Source organism: Mustela putorius, unplaced genomic scaffold, assembly GCF_011764305.1.
Source record: "Mustela putorius furo isolate JIRA1106 unplaced genomic scaffold, ASM1176430v1.1 tig00003871_pilon_pilon_pilon, whole genome shotgun sequence".
NCBI classification, from domain to species: domain Eukaryota; kingdom Metazoa; phylum Chordata; class Mammalia; order Carnivora; family Mustelidae; genus Mustela; species Mustela putorius.
Window position 1 is genome coordinate 12587954 of NW_025422023.1, and position 21652 is coordinate 12609605.

At 39.0% G+C, this 21652-nt stretch overlaps 1 protein-coding gene across 3 annotated transcripts in view; it reads left to right on the top strand.

Annotated features, from left to right (window-relative positions):
- The window catches only part of ARHGEF38 (Rho guanine nucleotide exchange factor 38), a 147085-nt gene that overhangs the window by 62100 nt on the left and 63333 nt on the right, over positions 1-21652 (top strand). For all 3 annotated transcript variants that reach the window (XR_199126.3, XM_013054018.2, XM_004748124.3), the window contains exon 3: positions 8404-8527. Coding sequence is in view for 2 of the 3 variants with exons in the window: in XM_013054018.2 (XP_012909472.1) it covers positions 8404-8527 (124 nt within the window). In the remaining variant the exon portion in view is untranslated. The remainder of the gene's footprint in view (positions 1-8403; positions 8528-21652) is intronic.

Consider the following 21652-nt stretch of genomic DNA (forward strand, 5'->3'; position numbering starts at 1 on the left):
CCTTATTCAACTTACGTTCATGATAGACCAAAAGTAGCAAACAAGCTAATTTGGGCAACCAGGAAAAAAGATGAGTTTAGAAGCTTTTTCAGAGGCACAAAGTAGGACCTGATATGGAGTCACCAGGAAAAAAAAAAAAAAGACTCAAAGAATGCTAGAGATAGTGGGGTGAAGCTATTGATATCTGAGGTCCAGGTGACACAGGAGTGAACTAGTCATGACCCTGGGATTTGGAATCTGGAATTTAGTGGTTCAGTTACTACATGGAGTGCCCAAACACCTGCCCTCTCTATTTTGACAATATAGCTTAAGTGTTTATCCCATGCTTTCTTTTTAGAATTTCTAAAGGGTCATAAGATTCACTGGATCTTTAGCTCAGAAGGGCTATTCCTAGTAGTACTTTTTGTCATCTGGGCATTTCATACAAAACTCTAAGTAGGAAAGAAGAGCAAATGTGAAGACCACTGCTAACCCCAAGTAACTTCTTTCCTGCCTGTCCCTGTGTCAAGGCAGATAAGAGAAACAAAGCCAGGGACCCTTGATCAACTATTTGCTTTTATCCAAGGATATCAGTAGAAGTTGACTTTTCTATTAGTAGTCAAAAAAAGTTTGGAAGGAACTTCTCAATCCTCTTCCTCTCTCAGAGGTCTCAGGAATTTCTTAAATGGGACCACAGTCTCTGGCCTGGCCTTGTCTATCCTCTGTGGGCTCTGCTTTTCCTCTTTCACAAGCTGAGTGAGATGTCTGTCTCAGAATCCCAACCTTACTTTTGCAAAGGGATTGACATCCCGAAAGAGGTCTGTCCACATTCTGTTTTCTGGCCTGGAATGTTTCTGGATAGTTATCGGCCAAGTTGGGCATTTAGCTGCAAAATTAGTTAAAAGACTTGCTATCTAGCTGTGATATTGATTCAATTTGTAGTTTGACTCAATTAGCCAGTTTAGAATCTAGCTTCACAGCAGGAAATCTTACACACACAAATCAGCAGTTTTGAGAAACCTGATGAAATAATGGCTAGTTTATCCTGAAAAGCTTTGTAATCCAGAAGCCAACTGTCTGAGTAAATGCCCTAGTAATTAGATAATTATCATAGCCCTGTGGTTGCCAGGGCCTTCTGCCAACATCCTCTTTTCTACTTGCTGCAATTTCTGTCTCACAAGCTTTTCCTTCTCAATTGCCTCACTAAAAAAATAAAACAAGACCTGGTTCTTTCCTCTCAGAATGTCCCCATTGGGTTTCCACTTCTTACAGGTTTCTATACCTTTTCAGGCTTCTTCCTTTCTCCTCATACTTTTTACAGTTATAGTGTTCTAGTCTTAATATTATTTGGCCTTTAGGCTCCAAGATTAATAATGGGACAAACTAATCTAGAGAACACACCTAGTTTTCCCCATAATGCTGTGCATGGAAATGCCTTCTAGAAGGGGTGGATGGGACCAGCGTTCTGTAAGACTGAACCAGACAATGTTCAAGTTGCTTTCCTCATTATGATTTCCTCAGTATGATTTCTAATTAAGGGCCCAATATTGGACCCTATGTTGAACCTAGATTTACTGCCCAACCACATCAAATAGAAACACTGAAATCTTTTCCAGAAACAGTTTCCAGAGAAGAATTTGATTGATGGAAATCACTATGATCTGCAAAATCTATGTTATTTATTGTCATTGCTCTTCTACAGTTGTGTGTGCGTATAACTTTAAAGCTGTGTGATTTTGATCATCAAATTAGAAGCTGAAAAATATATTTCTAAATTGAGGTCAGGACAGTAATATCTAATTGAGGTCTTTTAATCCACAGTTATTAGAAGAAAAACAATGTTTGTAGTTGCTGCTAAAATTTGTCAAGACTTTCTAAAATCCTTAAGAAATATTAATAACTTTAGCTCCATAGTTATACTTATGAAATTTATCATATGGAAATAATCATGTGTGTAAACCAGGTTTTAGCCAGGAGAGCTGCTTATAATAGTGAAAATGACATTTCTATTTAGATTTCAAAGATTTAGTGACTGGTTAAATAGACTAAAGTATTTCTACATAATGTCGACATTAAAAATGGCGCAATTGAGGAAGATCAATGGCATTAAAAGATGTTCCTGTTACACTAAGTTTAAAAAGGCAAATTTTATTTTATTTAATTTATTTTTAAAGATTTTATTTTTTCTTTAAGATTTTATTTATTTATTTGACAGACAGAGATCACAAGTAGGCAGAGACGCAGGCAGAGAGAGAGGAGGAGGCAGGCTCCCTGCTGAGCAGAGAGCTCGATCCCAGGAACCTGGGATCATAACCTGAGCTGAAGGCAGAGGCTTTAACCCATTGAGCCACTCAGGTGCCCTAAGATTTTATTTTTATTTGGTTGAGAGAGAGAGCAAGAGAGAGCCTGAACAAGGGGAGGAGGGGCAAAGGGTGGAAGAAGCAGACTCCCCGCTGAGCAGGAAGCCCAACCCAGGGTCAATTCCAGGACCCTGGCATCATGACCTGAGCCAGATGCTTAACTTATTGAGCCACGCAGGCACCTTTTAAAAAGGCAAATTTTAAAATATAATTTGAAATGTATAAGTCTTTTGTACAGATGTACACATTCAGAAAAAAACAACTTGACAGGACATACCTCAGAATATCCGTGGTTATTGCTATGTGGTAGGATTCTAGCTGTTTGTGTAGTCTTTAGTTTACTAATCTGCCCATCTTTAATTTTCTACAATGAACATGAACTACTTTTATGATAATAGTGTTTGATTTTTTTTTAAAGCAAGGATAGCAATATTTATATCAGACAGGATAGACTTTTTTTTTTAAAGATTTTATTTATTTATTTGACAGACAGAGATCACAAGTAGGCAGAGGCAGGCAGAGAGAGAGGGGGAAGCAGGCTCCCCGCTGAGCAGAGAGCCCGATGCGGGACTCAATGCCAGGATCCTGAGATCATGCCCTGAGCTGAAGTCAGCAGCTTAACCCACTGAGCCACCCAGGCGTCCCATGTTTGGTTTTTTTAAAAAGTTTGTTCCTAGACTTCTTTTCTTTTCTTTTTTTTAATTTTATTTATTTGTTGGACAGAGATCACAGTAGGCAGAGAGGCAGGCAGAGAGAGAGGAAGGGAAGCAGGCTCCCTGCTGAGCAGAGAGCCCGACATGGGGCTTGATCCCAGGACCCTGAAATTATGACCTGAGCCAAAGACAGAGGCATTAACCCAATGAGCCACCCAGGCGCCCCCTAGACTTCTTTTCAATGTTCACTTTTAAAGGTGTCCACGATTGGAAATCTGCTGACACCTTAAACTGTTTAGTTTTCTTCCTGTGACTGAGTTTTAACTGAGTGTCCCAGGGATCATTAAACAGAAAACAATAAACAGGAATTTCCCAAGTGTAAACTAACAAGAAATTTGCTCTCTGTCAGCAAATTTTTCAGGTACGCTAATAGCCAAACTGAGTACAACAGTTTGTAGATAAAAATTAAGTAGAAAGTTATAAAATATCCCCTTAATGTGATATTCTTAACAAGGAAATTAGGTGACTTTTATTTTTTTTCTTCATACCACTTTTGATCTTTTACACTGTACTTGTTTTTCAGAGCCCAATAGAGTGATTACGAGGAATATTTATTGATGGCTTCCACAGAGTAAATATATCATTTGAATTATAGTGATTAGATTCCGTTTAAATGGTCAAAATTCCATTGGGTAACTAGGTATGGGCCAAGTAGTATATTAGATACGGTGGGGTATTCAAATAACTCACAAAGACAAATGTCCTGGAGGAGTTCACAGATTTGACATAGAGACAGATAAATTAATAAATATCTCTGGTATATATGGTGGGTTTCAATATCAGCATTGAGTCATACAAAGCAAGAGTCATGGAAGCAAAGGAGAGGTTAATTTTAATCAAGAGAGCAGGAACCTTTTCTTAAGAGGAAGTGAGATTTTAGGGCTAGAAATAAAGAAAAGTATATTAGTTTCCTATTGGTTACAGGTAACAAAATTCAAACTAGCTTAAATAAAAAGGCAATTTATTAGCTTCTGTAATAAGGATGTCTTGCTTTAGGCAAGCGAGATCCAGGCTTAGCCTTCCCTCTCTCTCTATCAACTTGATCACAGTCAAACTCCACAAAGATAACTGATAAAGACAGAAACTTACATACTTGAGGCATTATAAACCAGGCCCTTCTACTTCCCAAGAACCATTCATTAAAAATCAAGGAAGATTCTCATTGGTTCTGCTTGGGAACCTGCCCATCCTGAGCCAATGCCTGTGGCCAGCTAGGTCATATGCCTACCCTGTAGGGAACAGGGAAGGGGAGCAGAGCATCATGACTGACAATTCCACCAAATTAGGTAGAGTTGGGGAGCTGTGGCTTCCCCCAAAAAAGCAACAGAAAGGACAGAGAGATGGTCAAAACTATTAGATGAACACTGTCACTACCATCTTCATTTCAGACAGGTAGAACGTTGCAAGGTTTCATGAGGGCAAAGCCTTTGTGAGCACAAGAGCTCAGGCCAGGAAATAAATGCAGGAAAATGCAAGGAATGTTTTGAACACAGTGGGTGTAAGTTGCTTGTGGGGTACAAAGTAATTCTACCCCAGTGATTATAGTCTCTGAATTGATGAAATGTTGTAAGTCTGCTTTCCTTTACTTAGATATTTATACCTGGGGAGTTTTGCATGCACACAACTATAAATTCAACATTAATAAAGTATAATGAGAACTTGCCATTTGAAGTATATCTTGTGATGAATATGTTTGTGAAGCAAAGTATTAAGTTGCCACCAGAAACACTAATCTTTAATTTTTCTGTTTTGTACATTTGAATTATTATACATTGACTTTGCTTAGGATAATGTATATTTAGACTAAATCTTTTTTCCAAAAAATAAAATTTTAATCCATTTAAAATATAACTCAGCTTAAGCTTTTAGAGCATTGCCTATTTCTAGTGAATGATTAATAAATAAATATAAATGCTTCTTTGAATTCATATCAATAATTATAAAGTCATCTACTAGTTTTAAAAGCCTATTTAGATCAGACATTTGTTTGTTCCTGGCAAAGCAGTGACTGAATGTGAATTTATTTTATGATTCACAGAATCCCCATAGGCCCATGGTGATACAGGCCAATTGATGTTTTAATCCTTTCTGTCCTTCAAAAAGAAATGAAATTAAATGCTATATTTTTGTTACTTAGTGTTTGCCACATTGAGCTAAGATTATAGATAGAATATAGAATTAAATCCTTGAAAAATGAATTTAAAATCTAAGATATGAAGGATTCTGACCTTGAGAAAGAAATTGTAGAAGTGACAACTTAGTGGAAAACTCAGGAACAAGCCAAAAATCCAGAGAGGGCAAAACATTCCATAAGTATTTGCTGGTAATGGACTAAAGTATAGGATTAAAGGGTCAATTTCTAGACCCAACTCTGTTCTGACTTCTTTATTTTGAGCATGGCACCTCTTTTCACATGAATTTTCTTATATTCAAACTCATTCATATCTTACAGAGAAGCTGTAATGACATGTGAAATAATAAATACAAAGGATTTAAACTTTTCAGAATAAAGTTTTCATAAAAAATTAAATAACAACAAGGTACACTGTATCAATTACATCTGATCTTTTATCATATAAAGCAAGCAAACTGGCAATGAAATTTTTATGTTAGAAGGATTCATTTCAAAATATGATTTTAAGAAAAATTCAGCTAGCACATCTAAAATGAACTGATCTGGAGCCACCTGGATGGCTCAGTCAGTTGAGCGTCCAGCTTTTGGTTTCTGCTCAGGCTGTGATCTCCAGGTCATGAGATCAGGTCCCATGTCAGACTCTATGCTCAGCATGGAGTCTTCTTAAGACTCTCTCTCACTGAGCACCTGGGTGGCTCAGTAGGTTAAGCCTCTGCCTTCGGCTCAGATCACAGGGTCCTGGGATCAAGCCCTGCATTGTACTCCCGGTTGGGCAGCTAGCCTTGTTCTCTCCCTCCCTCTAGCCCCCTCATGTTCTTTCTCTCCATAGATCAAGAAAATCTTAAAAAAAAAAAAAAAAAGACTCCCCCTCTGTTCCTCTCCCCAAAACCTGATTCATATACAATTTTTGGAAAACATATTTTGCGCTATGCAAATTTATCCCATTGCTATTTAATTAATACTCAATGCTCAATACTCAAAGCCATTCCTTAGAATAAATAATGTGTTAAATCAGTGGTACCCAGAAATATATGACATCTTTAGCTATTTAAAATTATCATTTAACAAAAAGAGTCATGTAACTATTATCTGCCCTTTGGATATTCTGTATAATATTAAATACATTTTGTAAAATAGAAACTGAAAGTCTTGAGTAGCTATAGATTTCAGGCAAAAGAATCATATATGCCCTATCCAATTAGAATAACTACTTAAAGGAACATTTCATGAGATACTTAGATACCTCAAGAGCTAATAATGATTGCAATGTAATGATACAGTATGGAGATTCAGATTATTTTAGAAGACATAAAATCTTTTTTAAATTTAAAATTTCAAATATACAATTAAATAATACTTAAAGTATTGAAATAAATCCATTACATAGAACCATGTGGAATTTGATTACAAATGAGGCTGGGGATGGAAGTTTTCTTGAGGACAAGACTGATGATAGGAAGGTAAGGAATTTCCCATGATGCTTGGAAGGAATGTGGATATCTAGATCATTTTGCATAAGAAATAATTGACATAGTCACCAAATTTTTTAAAAGGTGGAATGTGAAACAATGCTTCAAGTTTAATAACAGAATATCCTTATCAGAATAATATCTCTGTCTGGTATGGGGCAAAACAGCTAAGTCAAAAATCAAAAAATGATGGGATAAAAAGATGAGCAACCTGCCTCCTTCCTCCCCTCCCCTTCACTCACCACAGACTTAGCTCACCCAAAGAGACAGATGTTGAGAGTATGAAGATGAAACTACAGTGTTCACTTTTGTCTCCAGAATTCCTCCACATCTACCTCTTCCCTTATGTCCCTTGTTCCCAATTCCCCTTCATTTCTTGGACTCCTTTTTTGATCCTTAGCTGAACCCCCTGTCCCTCTCACCTCTAAAATACTGACCTGGTTTGGAACAGGCAATTCTGCTTTCCACCTGTGAAGCTCTTCCATGACTTGAGTATTGATGACGTGATTATGTACCTATGACCCCACCTGCAGTAAACCATGGAGAAAGTCACCACTCCTATTCCCTGTGGTAGCCCAGTGGAGCCTGTACCAATCTGTTCATAAGCCAACTAGACACTATTTGATTATGAAAGGAGATTATACTTAAACTAGAGAAAGATTTAGAGTAAGATCCAGCAAAATCAGGGCACATACCTCATCAAATTCTATTTAGATAGTTTAGGATGGTTGGTCATCCCTCTACTAATCATCCAATGCCTAAGACAGAGTTGGGTTTCTATTACAATTCTTGATACATAGAAGGACCTCAGGAAATAGTTAATGAGGGAGAGATGGATGAATAAATAAAATATCATAAGCACCAGCTCTGAGATCCAGGAATATTATACTGGGTTTTGAGTGTGCGCATGAAGTTACAAAATCTGATGAATCTTTAATTAGTAGAACATGTTTGGTGAAATTTCCATTCACATTTCTTTTAAGAAAAAAGCAGGAAGCAACTCAGCACATCTACTTGTCATCACTTTTAGAACATCTGTGGTTTTAAACAGCTTTGAAAATAGTTACTTGCCTAGAGTAAGGTCTGACTTCTGCTGTATAAGCATTAAAGTGTTCTAAATTCATACACACTAGTACATACCCTCATAGATGGCAGTTAATAAAAGTACTGAATAGGTGGCTTAAATCTTCTTCATGCTCTGGTGGTGTTTTTTCTTTTGTTTTGTTTTGTTTGTTTGTTTGTTTAAGTGGCACAACCTATCTTTTTTTTTTTTTTAAGATTTTATTTATTCATTTGACAGAAATCACAAGTAGGCAGAGAGGCAAGCCAAGAGAGAGGAAAGGAAGCAGGCTCCCCACTGAGCAGAGAGTCGGATGCGGGGCTCAATCCCAGGACCCTGGGACCATGATCTGAGCGGAAGGCAGAGGCTTTAATCCACTGAGCCACCCAGGTGCCCCCATGCTCTGGTTTTATAGGAATATGTATATGTATATTTGGGTCATTAAAACTTGGTCAAAATAAAGAAAAAGCAGAGGGAACAGATGCAACACCCCCCCCACACACACACTTTATTTGCATGAAAAACTGCACATTTACTCTAGAAATCCCAAATAAAAATGTTTACAGGAACGGTGGATGGAAGCAGCACGGTTTGGCATTTAAAATGCTTACTGTTTAGTGGGAGAAAACATCCTAAATACAGTGCGTCTCTCTCCATCAGCTGGTGCTCACTATTTGTGTTTCTTCAGATTGATCGGCTGGACGTGGATAGCTTGTTTAGCAACATTGAATCAGTGCATCAGATATCAGCCAAACTGCTGTCATTGCTGGAAGAGGCCACAACAGACGTGGAACCAGCCATGCAAGTAATCGGTATGTTTACTCTCTTCTCGAGTTCTACAGTACAACAGGAAATAATATTTTAATAACCTCCCTTTGCTTTGGTTTTATGTTTCTGACTCACCAAGCTTCCCAGGAGATGTATAAATGCTAAACCCATCTTCAGGCTCATTGTAATTACACAAACTCTGTATTTGTCTTCAAATGGATTTCTATCCATTTGCTGAGGTCCCACAGTAGCACTAAAGCATACAATTTGCTTTTTAATTTTCAATCTTTCAACCTCCTTGCCTTCCAGATGTTCTCTCATTTTGTTTTATGGCTAATGCTTACTCGATCCTTAAAGAATTAAACATTTAAATACTTTCATAGCTTTACCGATTTTAGTCCTTTTTCCTCTATATTACTTGCTTTCTAAATATATTTTTGCTCTCAATCACAGGATTAATTTCTTACTCTGGTGAGATTTTGGAAAAAAATACAAAGATACCATTGAGGAAGCATTGAGCCAAATTTTTATCCCCTCCGTGTCTTGGAAATTGCAAAGGGAATACCATATTATAAGCTTTTTGAAGGCAGTTACCACATCGGAGATATCATATATATAGTGCCACAGAGGCTAAGACATCTTTAAACATTTTTGGTTATTTTCCTATTTCAGATATAGCATGCAGTGTATGTTCCCTACAAAAATATTAAAAACAAATCAGGAGTACAACAGTAACATACCTCTTCAATGCCACCATCTTCCTGATAAGTAACCACCGTTATCAGTTTGATGTGGATCCTTTCTTTGAGACTTATATAGACACAAACACACTCACACCTTATGTCTTTACTCATTGTGGTTTTACTTGTTAAAGAAAATCAGAATTTTAAAAATGGAATTGATCTTATTTAGTTTTTATGGGAGACCCAAAGTTTAATAAGCCAGATTGATATTAGGTGAACCACCCTACTTGTAGTGTTTTATAGACCCAAAGGTCAGCTCACTCAAAAAGATTCTCTGACAGACAGGTTTAAATTTAACCATTACTTGTGACTGAATGTCCCTATTCTGTACTAAATGTTTGTGTTCCCCAAAAATTCATATGTTGGAGCCCTAACAGTAGGCTTACACCTAAATACCTCAGTGTAATGGTATTTGGGGATGAGGCTTTTAGGAGGTAATTTTGGTTTAGATGAAGTCATGAGGCAAGGAGAGGGTCCCCACAATGGGCTTAGCATAAGGAAAGAAAGAGAGACCAGAGCTCCCTCTCTCCCTCTTCACCATGTGAGGACACAACAAGAGGGTAACTATCTGTAAGCCCGGAAGGAGGTCCTTACTAGGAACTGAAGCAGCTGGCACCTTAATCTTGGATTTCTGAGACTCCAGAACTGTGAGAAATGTCTGTTGTTTAAAGCCTTCCTCTCCCCAATCTATGGTATTTTGTTATGGCAACCTGAGCTAACATAGTTTCTAATATGCTGTAAATGTATTTTCTGAAGGAAGGACTCTGTTCATTATTACTTTAGTGTGGATTGATTGACCATTCATTTATTAATTCACTCAATGAATAGTTATTAAGTAGCAGTGTATATAAAGCATTGTTGGGTATCAAAAGATGAAAGAGATCATCTCTGTCCTCCAAAAGTTTGCCATTGAAAAGTTCCCTGAGTTGAAGTTATTTGGGTAATACACAATCAGACTATTTTCTACACTACTGCAGAACTTCAGAGGATAAGAAGACTATTTCTAGATGGGGAATCACAGAAGGATCCTTGAAGATGTTACTTGGGCTTGGAGTTACAGTCTAGATTTCAACAAGTGGGGTCCAGGTCTGGACCAGGTCTGGAAGACTAAGCAGAAGCAACAGCATAAACAAAAGCATGGACAGCAAATGCCAAAAGCCAAGCATGTTTAGGAAATGGCGAGAGATCAAGCCAAGCAAGAGTGAAGGATGAATCTGAAGCAAAAGTGAATCAGAAATGAATCTTAGGAGCACCTGGATGGCTCAGTTGGTTAAGCCTCTGGCTCTTGGTTTCAACACAGTTCATGATCTCATGGATGGTGAGATCAAGCCCCACTGGCTCTGTGCTCAGTGGGGAGTCTGCTTGAAGATTCTCTCCCTCTACCCCTCCTCCTATTTGCACATATGAGCACATGCGCTCTCTCTAAATAAGTCTTTAGAAAGGAAAAGAAATTAATCTGCAAGTGCAGAATAGAGACAGACTACACTTGGAATCAAATTTGGAATTTACTCTGCAGGTACTGAGGAAAAATTGAAAGATTTTTCAGCAAGGGTGTGATGAGACATACGAGTTTCTGGAGAAAGAACATGATGGTAAGTAGGAAGAGAATGGCATGAAGGAAAAAATGAGTCCTAGACTAGTAAATATGTTGTTATAAATAATGTGCAGGTGTGTGGTAGCAAGCATCTAGGCTATGGAGGATAAAATGAGAATAAAAAAGGGGGGTCAGATTCAAGAGAAATGTCGAATGAAGCATAAACAAGATTTAGGGGTTGGTTACTTGTGCTAAAGTCAAAGACAATTCCAGCTTTAAGGAGGCAAGTGTCCTAATTTACCTAGAAATCCTGGTTTTAGCCAATTGTTCTAGCATTTGTCCTGGAATGTCTCCTTTTTAAGGAGGATCATGACTAATCATTGTACTACAAGAGATTTGGTGAGACCTCTACATTGTACTCCATTTCTAACTGGTCTCTTCTAATAGAATATAAGAGGCAGGTATATGTGACAGAGTTCTTTCTGTAACACACGGTAAACTCTGAAAGACAGCCCATCCCTCCTTTCCCAACCTTTTGAAGTACAGCACACATTGCACTCACTGATAAAAAGATGACATTTGGACGTGAAGCTTAACTAACTGCTTCCTGTTCTGGCGGTGCTGGGAGATGTGTCTGAGGCTACAGATTCTGCTGTTACTGGGGATAGCAGTGACTATGTCCGGGCCCATGATGGGTGGCCCATGCCAAGACCTGTGAGAGGCACAAAGCCCCCAGGATACTAGTCAGTGGGTTTTAGTAGGACCTATAGGGAATTAAAGATTAGATGTAAGCAAAATTCCTGTGAGAGGTAGAAGATTTGCAGTCCTGCTACAGAGTATCTAGATGTCGTTGCTACAAGTTTGGTAATTTATCTTATGATATAAATCCCTAACTTTTTAATGATCTGGTTATGCTAACTGGTTATGCTTACTTAATGATCTGGTTATGTTTTGCAATAAGCCCTTTCAGAAGCAAGGGTTTCATCTATGCATGTTTAATAAAAATTAAGTGTTGATTTTCTGTTGTTGAAGAAAGTTGATGATGAGCATTTAACACACAGAACACTCGCTATCCACCATGGGGTTCTTAATACTATCACTGACCGTAAGAAAATCAGAAGACAGAAATCTGCAGAAGCAGCAGCAATATCTACATCAGAAGTTAGTCATTGCTTTATAAAGACTGTGCCCATTGTTTTCAAACCTTGGCATTCGGCATTCGCGGACCAGCTTCTGTTCGGCCTGCTCCCTTCCCTTGGAACCTTCTTCCCAAACTTCTTCCCACTTGTGGAACTCTTACCTATGATTTTAAGCCCAAGGGCATGTGGTTTCACACTTGCAGCTGCAGAAGTAGGTGACACTGAGCACTTCATGCAGCATGGCTTCGTTAGGTCAAAGGACAGTTATCCTAAATTGATTGTTCTCACTTTTAGTTCTGAGTGTCCTTGGGCCCATAAGAAATGTAAAGCAATGGTTATTAATGAGTTGATACCAATGTCAGGAGAGTTTACCAATAGTCAAATTATGACAGTTTTAAACAGTGTGAGCAGGTAAATTAAATTTAAAAATCAATTAATTCTTATAATGATAAAAAATTAATTTAACCAGGGGCACCTGGATGGCAGAGTTGGTTTAACATCTGACTCTTGGTTTCAGCTCAGGTCATCATCTCAGGGTCTTGGGATCCAACCTGCATCAGGCTCCATGCTCAGTGTGGAACCTGCTAAAGTTCCTCTCTCTCTCTCTCTCTCTTTGCCTCTCCCCTCACTTTCTCTCTCTCTCTAAAATAAATGAATGAATACATATTTTTTTTAAAAAAGAAGTTCAACCAGTTCACAGAACACAAGACAATTTTTGGAAGTTTATTGTTTCCAAGGTGAATTTTGTGAATTGTGAATGCTATTCTTACTTTAAAAATTAAGCTTGTGAACGCAAATGGAAATATGAACACATATTTTGGGGGAGCACAACATCTCAGTAAACTAGTATTTTTATTAAAGTAAGAAATCTTGGGGCTTCTGGGTGGCTCAGTCAGTTCAGCGTCTGCCATCAGCTTGGGTCATGATCCCAGGGTTCTGGGATCAAATCCCACATGGGGCTCCCTACTCAGCGGGGAGCCTGCTTCTCCCTCTCCCTCTGCCTGCCACTCTGCTTACTTGTGCTCTCTATCTGTCTGTCAAATAAATAAATAAAATCTTTAAAAAATATATAAAAATAAAGACAAGAAATCTATGGAACAGAAATTGAGATTGTGGTGATTATGTACTAAAGCTGTGATATTCTATTAGTTGAAATGGTAACTATAGTCAAAATTCACACAGCTTTATACATACAAAGTTAGAGTAAACTAAATACAATATCTGGAGGATAAAGTTTATATTAATTTAAATAACAATCTTATGCATGATGGTAATATTTTCTTTGTTGCTGGTCAGTAATCAACTTTAAGAAACTGACATTTACTCAAAATTAATGAGAAGTCTTTAGTTAAAGTATTCAACAAAGAAAGAGGAAAAAGAACTACTTCAGCATTTTAATCTTTACAATTGTAATTACTGAAAAAGAAATTGCAAATAGGAAGACACTGAAATTTATCACTAATATAACCAGGAGTTAGCTTTTTTAAAAAATGGGTTTATATGGTAACGAAGATTTAATTTTAAAATTCTATAATAACATTTTGGAAAACTTGACTTATAGAAAGAAGTTTTGATGGAGTTCCTATTAAATAGAATAAAATAATATTCTGTACCAGATTTTACAATATCTACATTTGGAAAAATATTCAAAAATCATAAATAGAAACAATTTATTTGGTGAGTTTATTTTGTAAAAATAAAGAAAAGAAATCAAATGGAGACTAAAAGCTAGTACTTGTGAAAATATTTCAGCTCAAATATCTACATATTTCAATATAGAGAGATCTATAATCTCTCTATATCTACAATCTCTCTATATTTAATATTTTTCATTTAGCAAAATAATATTTTTTATTTAGCAAAATTTTTTTGAGTGTGTCAGGTGCCTCTATGCTTATAGAAGAGTTTTTCCTAATTAAAAATATTATAGCTTACATATTTGAGCAACAACATACATAATGCTACCTATGAGATAAAATAGAGTTCATAGTGATATAAATAAGTGAGAAAGGAAAATCTTCCTGATAGTACATTTCAATGAATAAATATAGAAGGAAGAGAAGAATAGAAAATCACCATTAAACAAACACTGAAGTTATAATTGTTGCAGCCAAAACCACCGTTCAGTGTTTGATTTAGTGGATAAAGTTTGAGGAGAATTTCATAGTTTCAAAGTATCTCCTATCTGACTATTAAAAGCAAAGACAGTAGATTTTTAGTGAGAAACCAGACAGAGACCACCTTAACCAAATAACCAAGGTCAACTGTACCAAGGAATAACACACATTCCCATCATAAACAAGTGAGGAGGACACAGTACCATCTCTGTAGTACTTTTGCCCAAAATGCATGTGATCATGTCGAATCATGAGAAAAAATTAGACATGAACAAACTCAAATGAGGGACAGTTGACAAAATAATGGGTCGATGCTCTTCCAAAATATCAAGGTCATTAAAGATAAAATAAGACTGAGGAATCTCAGCATTTTAAGACTGTGGAAGTAAAAAAATGTGTATGGTCAAAATCTGTAACAAAAAATGTGACCAAAAAAATATGAATGATAGATTCTAGAACAGTAAAAGAATGTAGTGTTGAAATTCAAATATAGTGTTTAGTTTAGTTATTAGTACAAAAGCACACTTCATTTTTTTTTTCTGACCATTGTACTGGTTATACAAGATGTTAAGCTGTTTGAAGGCTATCTGGAAACTACCCCCACTAGTTTTGCAATTTTCTGTTAAGTATACAATTACATCAAAATAAAAATATTATAGTTTACAGAGAAAAGTCATTCGAATGTGTTCACAGTTTTTGCATTTACCAATCACGAGTTGCAACTTTGAGGGAGATGATAGAAAAATAGATAAGGAAATGAAAACAGTAAGACCAACTGAAAACATTTGGAGTCATATTTTAATTTCCATACATGACATATGGGCTAGCCTCATGGCTTGCTTTGACCAATAAAATGTGGCAAAATGATGTTCTACAACAGCCTTGTGACATCCACTCTCTGCTCAGGGAGAGAGAAGGCTCAAACTACCCAATTACTTCAAACAACATGGTCAAGGCCTTGAGCATGGAAGTATGGTCTCCTCAGCCAGGTGGCCCCTAGTTATAGATTGCAAACACATGTATAAAGCCTGCCAGCCACACCCAGAGACAAACCATCTCAGCTGAACCTTGTTCAAATTGTCAATTCAGAGAATTGTGAATAAACAGTGTTGTTTTAAGCCTTTAAGTTTTGGGGTGATTTTTTTTTCCTCAAGCAATAGCTAACTAATACGGATTCACAGAGAGAGATTGATTTAATTTAGATGATGAAAAACTTGATATAGAAAATGGATTTTGAGCTTGGACTTGATAGATTTAGAAAGGTGGAGATTGAAGCAAATGGCTTTTTTTTTTTTTTTTTTTTTTTATTTTAGAAAGAGAGAGCATGGGTGGGATGGGCGCCCAGAGAAGGAGAGAGAATCTTTTTTTTTTTTTAAAGATTTTTTCTTTATTTATCTGACAGAGATCACAAGTAGGCAGAGAAGCAGGCAGAGAGAGAGGAGGAAGCAGGCTACCTGCAGAGCAGAAAGCTCGATGTGGGGCTCGATCCCAGGACCCTGGGATCATGACCTGAGCCGAAGGCAGAGGCTTAACCCACTGAGCCACCCAGGTGCCCCAGGAGAGAGAATCTTAAGCTGACTCTGCACTGAGCAGGGAGCTCAACATGGGGCAATGTATCTCACAGGGCTCCATCTCATGACCCTGAGATCATGACCTGAGCAGAAACAGGCACTTAACCGACTGTACCACCCAGGCACCCCAAAGCAGATGACTTTCTGAATGACAAATGGCATAGAGGCCCCAAGGTAGCAGAGTACAGGAAATTCTCATTAAGGAGTGCAGTCTGATGTGGCTGGAGCATAGTGCCAAGGAGACCTCCATGACCCAAACACAGTAGCCGTATCAGTGCAAAGTTCACTGGCAATTTCTACCCTTACCTCCTCTCCCAGCCACTTCTATCACTAAATCTTTCACCAAAGCTCTTCCATTTCACTGGATAACCTGATTTTGGTGGGGCATTTCCTAAATCATGTTACCACAAAATGAAAAGCACAGGTGTCCCTTTCTCTGTCCTTAGATGGCACGAATGAGAGGTTGTGATTCACAGCTCTAGTGCCAGAGGGAAACTTTCCAGATACCTGGATAAACCAGGAGCAGGATTTTACTCAATAATAACCTTGGGGTTTGGATGAGGTTCAAGTTTAAGCACAGAGGCATATGTTTGTAGATATGAGAGCTCTGGGGAATTGTCTGAACTATCATGCCAAGATAGAAACTGGATTTTAAAATCTTGACTGCAGCAGCCTGTCAAATAGGAAATGGGCTCTAAATCTTTAGAAAATGGGAATATGAGAGGTGGCTCTTGTTTCCACTTAAACTGAAGATTACTCTGTAACAATTTAAGAAAAGGGTGAGCAAAGACAAAACAGATAAAATGCTGGTGTGGGGTTTAAGAACACGAGGGCTTTGGTATCAGTTCGACATTGGTTTACATCCTGGCTCATCCAATAACTAGAGGTTTCATCTCAGGCAAGTCACAAAATCTCACTGAACTTCAGTTTCTCATGTGGAAATTTGAGTTAGTAATACTCACCCTATGGAGTATTTGGGAAGATTAAGTAAAACCCCATATAAATAACGATGGCCCAGTGCCTATTCTTTTTTTTTTTTTTTTTAAGATTTTATTTATTTATTTTAAAGAGAGAGAGAGAGATCACAAGTAGGCAGAGAGGCAGGCAGAGAGAGAAGGGGAAGCAGGCTCCCCGCTGAGCAGAGAGCTTGATCCCAGGACTCTGAGATCATGACCTGAGCCAAAGGCATCGGCTTAACCCACTGAGCCACCCAGGCGCCCCCCCAGTGCCTATTCTTAATAAACATCCAGTACATGGAATTACTAATTTATTAGCCTGAGAATATTTAATTTACCCATCTATTTACAAAACTTGACTTCTTATGAATATAACCATGGAATGAAATGTGATTTTCTTTTCCCCAGAGGTCTTGATCATGTTTTTCAAACAATCAGATTCACTGAATGTGTGTAGCTCCTAGATGCTCCCAATATCTATGCATTTTGGTGATTCATAGACTTAATAAGTCAATGAATTTTTTTCTATAAAGCATGACTGTACATATCAAGTATCATTTCCACATTCAATAGCATGAACAGCAATGAACAACAATGCAACAGACACTTTCCAAAGACGGCCCTCCACAGACCATGCCCCCTGGTATTCACCCTGCTGTGCAGTCTAGTGCCATATTGACTCTGGACTGGCTCTGAGACTCACTGACTCCTACAATGTAGTGGAAGTGATGCTGTGTCAGAGCCTGGGGGCGTCAGCCTTTATAAGCCTAGAAGTTTCTACCTTAGCGATTTGAGGAACTTGCATTTAAGAAGTCCAGCTACCCTGCTGGAAATATCACATGGAGCGGTCAGATGAAAAGAGGTTAGACCTGAGACTATGTAATAAAGTGGCCCAGCTGTCCCAGCATCCCAGCTGAGGCCAGCTTCCTGCTGTCCCTGCCAAGGCACCAGCTTTGTGAATGAGCCATCTTGGACCATCCAGTCTGTTCAGCCCTGAGCTGACTGCAGCCCCAGCAGGCATTGAAGGGAGCAGAGGAACCACATAGCTGATTCCAGCCAACTCACAGAATTGTGAAAGAAAATTAAAACAGTTCTTTTAAGGTACTAAGTTTTGAGGTGGTCTGTCACATAGACAGATACTCCAGAAGGAGCTTATAATCTCTTACCTACATTTGCAACAACACTGTAATGTTTCAAAGCATTCAAAAAAAAAAAAAAAAGAAAGAAAGAAAGGAAAAGAAAAGAAAAAAAGACGGAGTTATGACTAGGTTTGGATCTACCTTAGGTGCTTAGCTTCTGCACACGGTATGGAGAACCAGAGCTGAAAGAATTTTGTGGTAAAGGAACTGTAATTTCTCGTTTGCCTTTTCCTGAGGGCGAGTTTATCCTTTGAGAGAAAGACAATTTAGAGCTTTCTGTTCTTTGAAGGCGTAGTGGTGATGCACTGTTGTTCTGTGGCAGTACTTTGTTCTCCTAAAGCAGTGTCTCTTGTATGTCCCTGAAGCAGGAATCTGTGCCTTTAGCAGTGATTTTTGTAAGAAGGGCTTTAGTCACTGATAATTCATGTCCTGTTGCCATGTGGAAGATGCTGCCAAGTAGCTCACCTGAATAATTTTTCTAAAGAGTGTGCGTGTGTGCATCTGTGTGTGTGTGCGTATGTGTGAGTGTGTGCGTATTGTACTCAGGACACAGATAGATTCAACCTAGCTAATTCTGGCCAGTGGGGACAGGTTGGGGGTACCCCAGACCTGCGTCCTGGAACGTGTGAGGTCAGCAGGGGCAAGACTCAGATGCAGCACCTGGAAGGTCAGGGCATTTTATTCGAAATGTTAACAGTAATAGAAAAGCTACCAGCTTCAGAGAAGGTGACAGGAAAAAAAAAACATTTTTCTTGAGGGGTGGGGTCAAAGATACCTGAATCCATACAGGAGAGTACAAATCAGCCGGAGGCAGGGAACAACGGGATACAATGTGGGTTGGGCTTCCAGTCCCCTGAGTGCAGTCAAGTGAGGTCTCAGGGCTACAAGGACTTATTTCTTGAAGTAAAAATAAAGCCAGGGTGGCTTAGTAACTAGTTCTACAGTTCGGCTCTCTGAGGAGAATGGGAAGCTCCTGGATGCTGTGCTGCGGGGCTAGCTCACAGAAGTCAGCACTTCACTGTGCAGGCAGACCTGAACGGAGCCGTGAAAAATCAGGTATTGTACAGAATACACATAGAAATGAAGTCCTAAATCCTACAAACATTAAGCATTCCATGAGGCCCTGAACACTTTCCCCATAGCCAGGGAGTGAAAGTGAGAAGTGCATTTGCAGGGGTGCAAACCTTGCAAACCATAAGGGTGCACAGTAGCCCAGAGAGAACATGGCCTTTGGTGGGAGACAAATCTGGGCTTTCACTCCGGCTGTCACCACGAGTTCTGCAGCCAATGCCGAGTCACTCAGATCTGTGAGGACTGTACTTGCCCACCTAGGACAGGAACCTCACCCGGAGCCATTAACCAAAAAAGGGCTTTTTTCCTCACAGAACAAGAAATCCATAATTCAGTAGCTCAGAACTGGAGCAGCTGGGGTTGGCTCCTCACAACCTTTTCCTTCCTAGTACTTAATGTACAGTGACGTATGGTGTGTGGCCTCCTGGTCTCACAATCGCTGCTCCACTGCCAAGCATGGCTTCCTTCAGGCAGTAAAGCAAACCACCTTCTCCTGAGGCTTTTTTTTTCTTTTTTTTTTTTTTTCATTTCGGAAGAATAAAAGCCCTTTCCAGTGCCTTCAACCTGTGTCTTATTATTTCATTTCACACACACTTACTGCATCTCACACACAAACACATTCACACACAAATACACAGTTGCACCCATTCTTGGGCACCCCTGACTACCAAAGATTGGAGAAAGGTCAGTATTTTGAAGTGGGTGCATTGTCGTTTTAACGTTTGTTAGTTTGGAACAAAGAAGAATAGATAAGCAGCTAGGAATGGATGCCACATTCATCTGTTCAATGGATACTGAGACGGGAATTTCAAATTTCAAATGGGAAGAGCAAGTCCTCCAAGAGAACAAGACTTGAAGAACACTCCCAGAACATGAGCTCCAGGAGGAGAGGAATTCTTATCTGTTTCGCTACTGATGCTTCGCCAGCACTTGGGACATTGTCCTCAGCAGCACTGAACGAATGGAATGGATGTTGGAGATAGTGAGTAGGGTCCTGGACCCTACTGGCTGTCACACAGAAGGATCGCAGTGATCACATCTGCCTGTGGTTGGTCCTACATTAGCTTAGAGGCTGGCAGGTGGTCTAGAGCCACTAGCTGTAGCGGAGGCTCACACCCTTGAGAGAAGTATATACTAAGGTGAGAGAAATCAAGAATTATGGGTTGGTTGCTCTAAGAACAGGGTCATCAGTGCTACCCAACTTGAGGAGGGAAAAGTTATTATACCTCTTCCTAATCCAGGTCCAGAAACATTTTAGCTTTCAACTCTCAGAGAGCTAGTGTTTTTCTAATGTGCCACTTGGTCAAAAAAAAAATGCCCACCTAGAGTTAAATATCCAGGAAGTCAAAAAGGCTAGGGAAGAGACCACGAGTTATCACCAAAATAAACAGAGGTATTCTAGAATGTGAGCATTGGAGCAATATTTAAAGAATATACATTCCAACCACTTCACTGCAAGAACCTGATTGGCCCCAAATGCCATAACTAATGGTGGAAATAGTCAGAAGGAGACCCTAACTCTTCCTCCATGACCACTGATGCTCCCCAGTTAGTCCTGCCCTGCTGCCAGCTACCTCCAACTGCCAGAAGGGTTGGGTGGTGCTGCCTCAGTTGTAGAAAGCCTCTCCTTTAGTAGACCCCATTGCAATGATTACATTGTCCTCCTGCCACTGGACACAGCAATGGCCCTAGGACAGGATCACACGTCCCACAGTTGCTCCCCTCCTTTCTCTTTTTTCTCTTCACAGCTTAGCTAGCCTTACTGGTTCCACTTCCTCACCTCTCTATCTTACCTCACACTACGCCTCTGAAATTGCTGTTACCATGTCACCAGAGACCTCAGAATTGTCAAATATCATCGTCAAATCCATTTTTTCTGAACTTATCTTACTCTAGAGCTTCTGAGAATTTTTTACTGAAATATTCCTGATACCAGAAGAAAAATAGGAGCCCCAGGGAATGTAGAGTTATTACTCAAAGCCACTTCCACAGACATGAAACAACTTTGAAGTCTCATTTTCTCTTAAGAACTCACGAAAATTTTCCACTCTACTCTTTTCTGTGAAAAAGTTTTTTGTTGTTGTTGTTTTTTTTTTTCCCCAAATGTCTTCATGAAATTGATACTCGGGGGTTTACTTGTGTTTCTCCCATGGTTGCCTGCACCACCTGGCTCCTGTGTTTGGTAGGAATTCTGTAACCCTAACCAGGGTCGCTAGGGTATCCTCCATTGTCAGGTTTTTTCCCAGGTTAGGCAGGAACTAAATGAGACTAAAGGTCAATAGTAGTGATTTCTGTAAGCAGTGTTTACTCTTTCCCTATCTCTTTCTTCTCACTTCCCATCCTTGCTCTACCCTGTCCTGGAGAATAGAAGGGCACTAGGAAAGGAAGGAAGGAAACATATCCATGATCTGGCATGTAGCTGACTAACCCATTGCCTTGTTCATGGTGGACAGAGAAAGCTCTCATGTCTCTTCCTGATGACACAGGACACTAACCCATCATGGCAGCTCCACACTCATGATCTAATCTAAACCCAATTATCTCCCAAAAGTCCCACCTCCAAATAACATCACACTGGAGGTTAGGGCTTCAACATACGGATTGTAAAGGGAAATAAACATCCAGTCCTTAACACTCTTAATCAGTAACAATTTAAGTAACATTTTCATCTGATTTTTGAGTTAGATTTTATAGGGAGTGAAGAGGGTCACTTGAACTGTTATGATTTCTCCAAAAACATTTTTTTTATGGAAGGAGAAGAAACAGTGTGTTGATTAGAATTAAGTTCAGCCAGTAGAAACAGCAAACAAAACAAAACGTGACTAGCCTAAATAAGAGATGTCCATTTCTCTCTTGTGTAATGGTCTAAAGGCATGTATTTTAGGACTATACGGCAGCT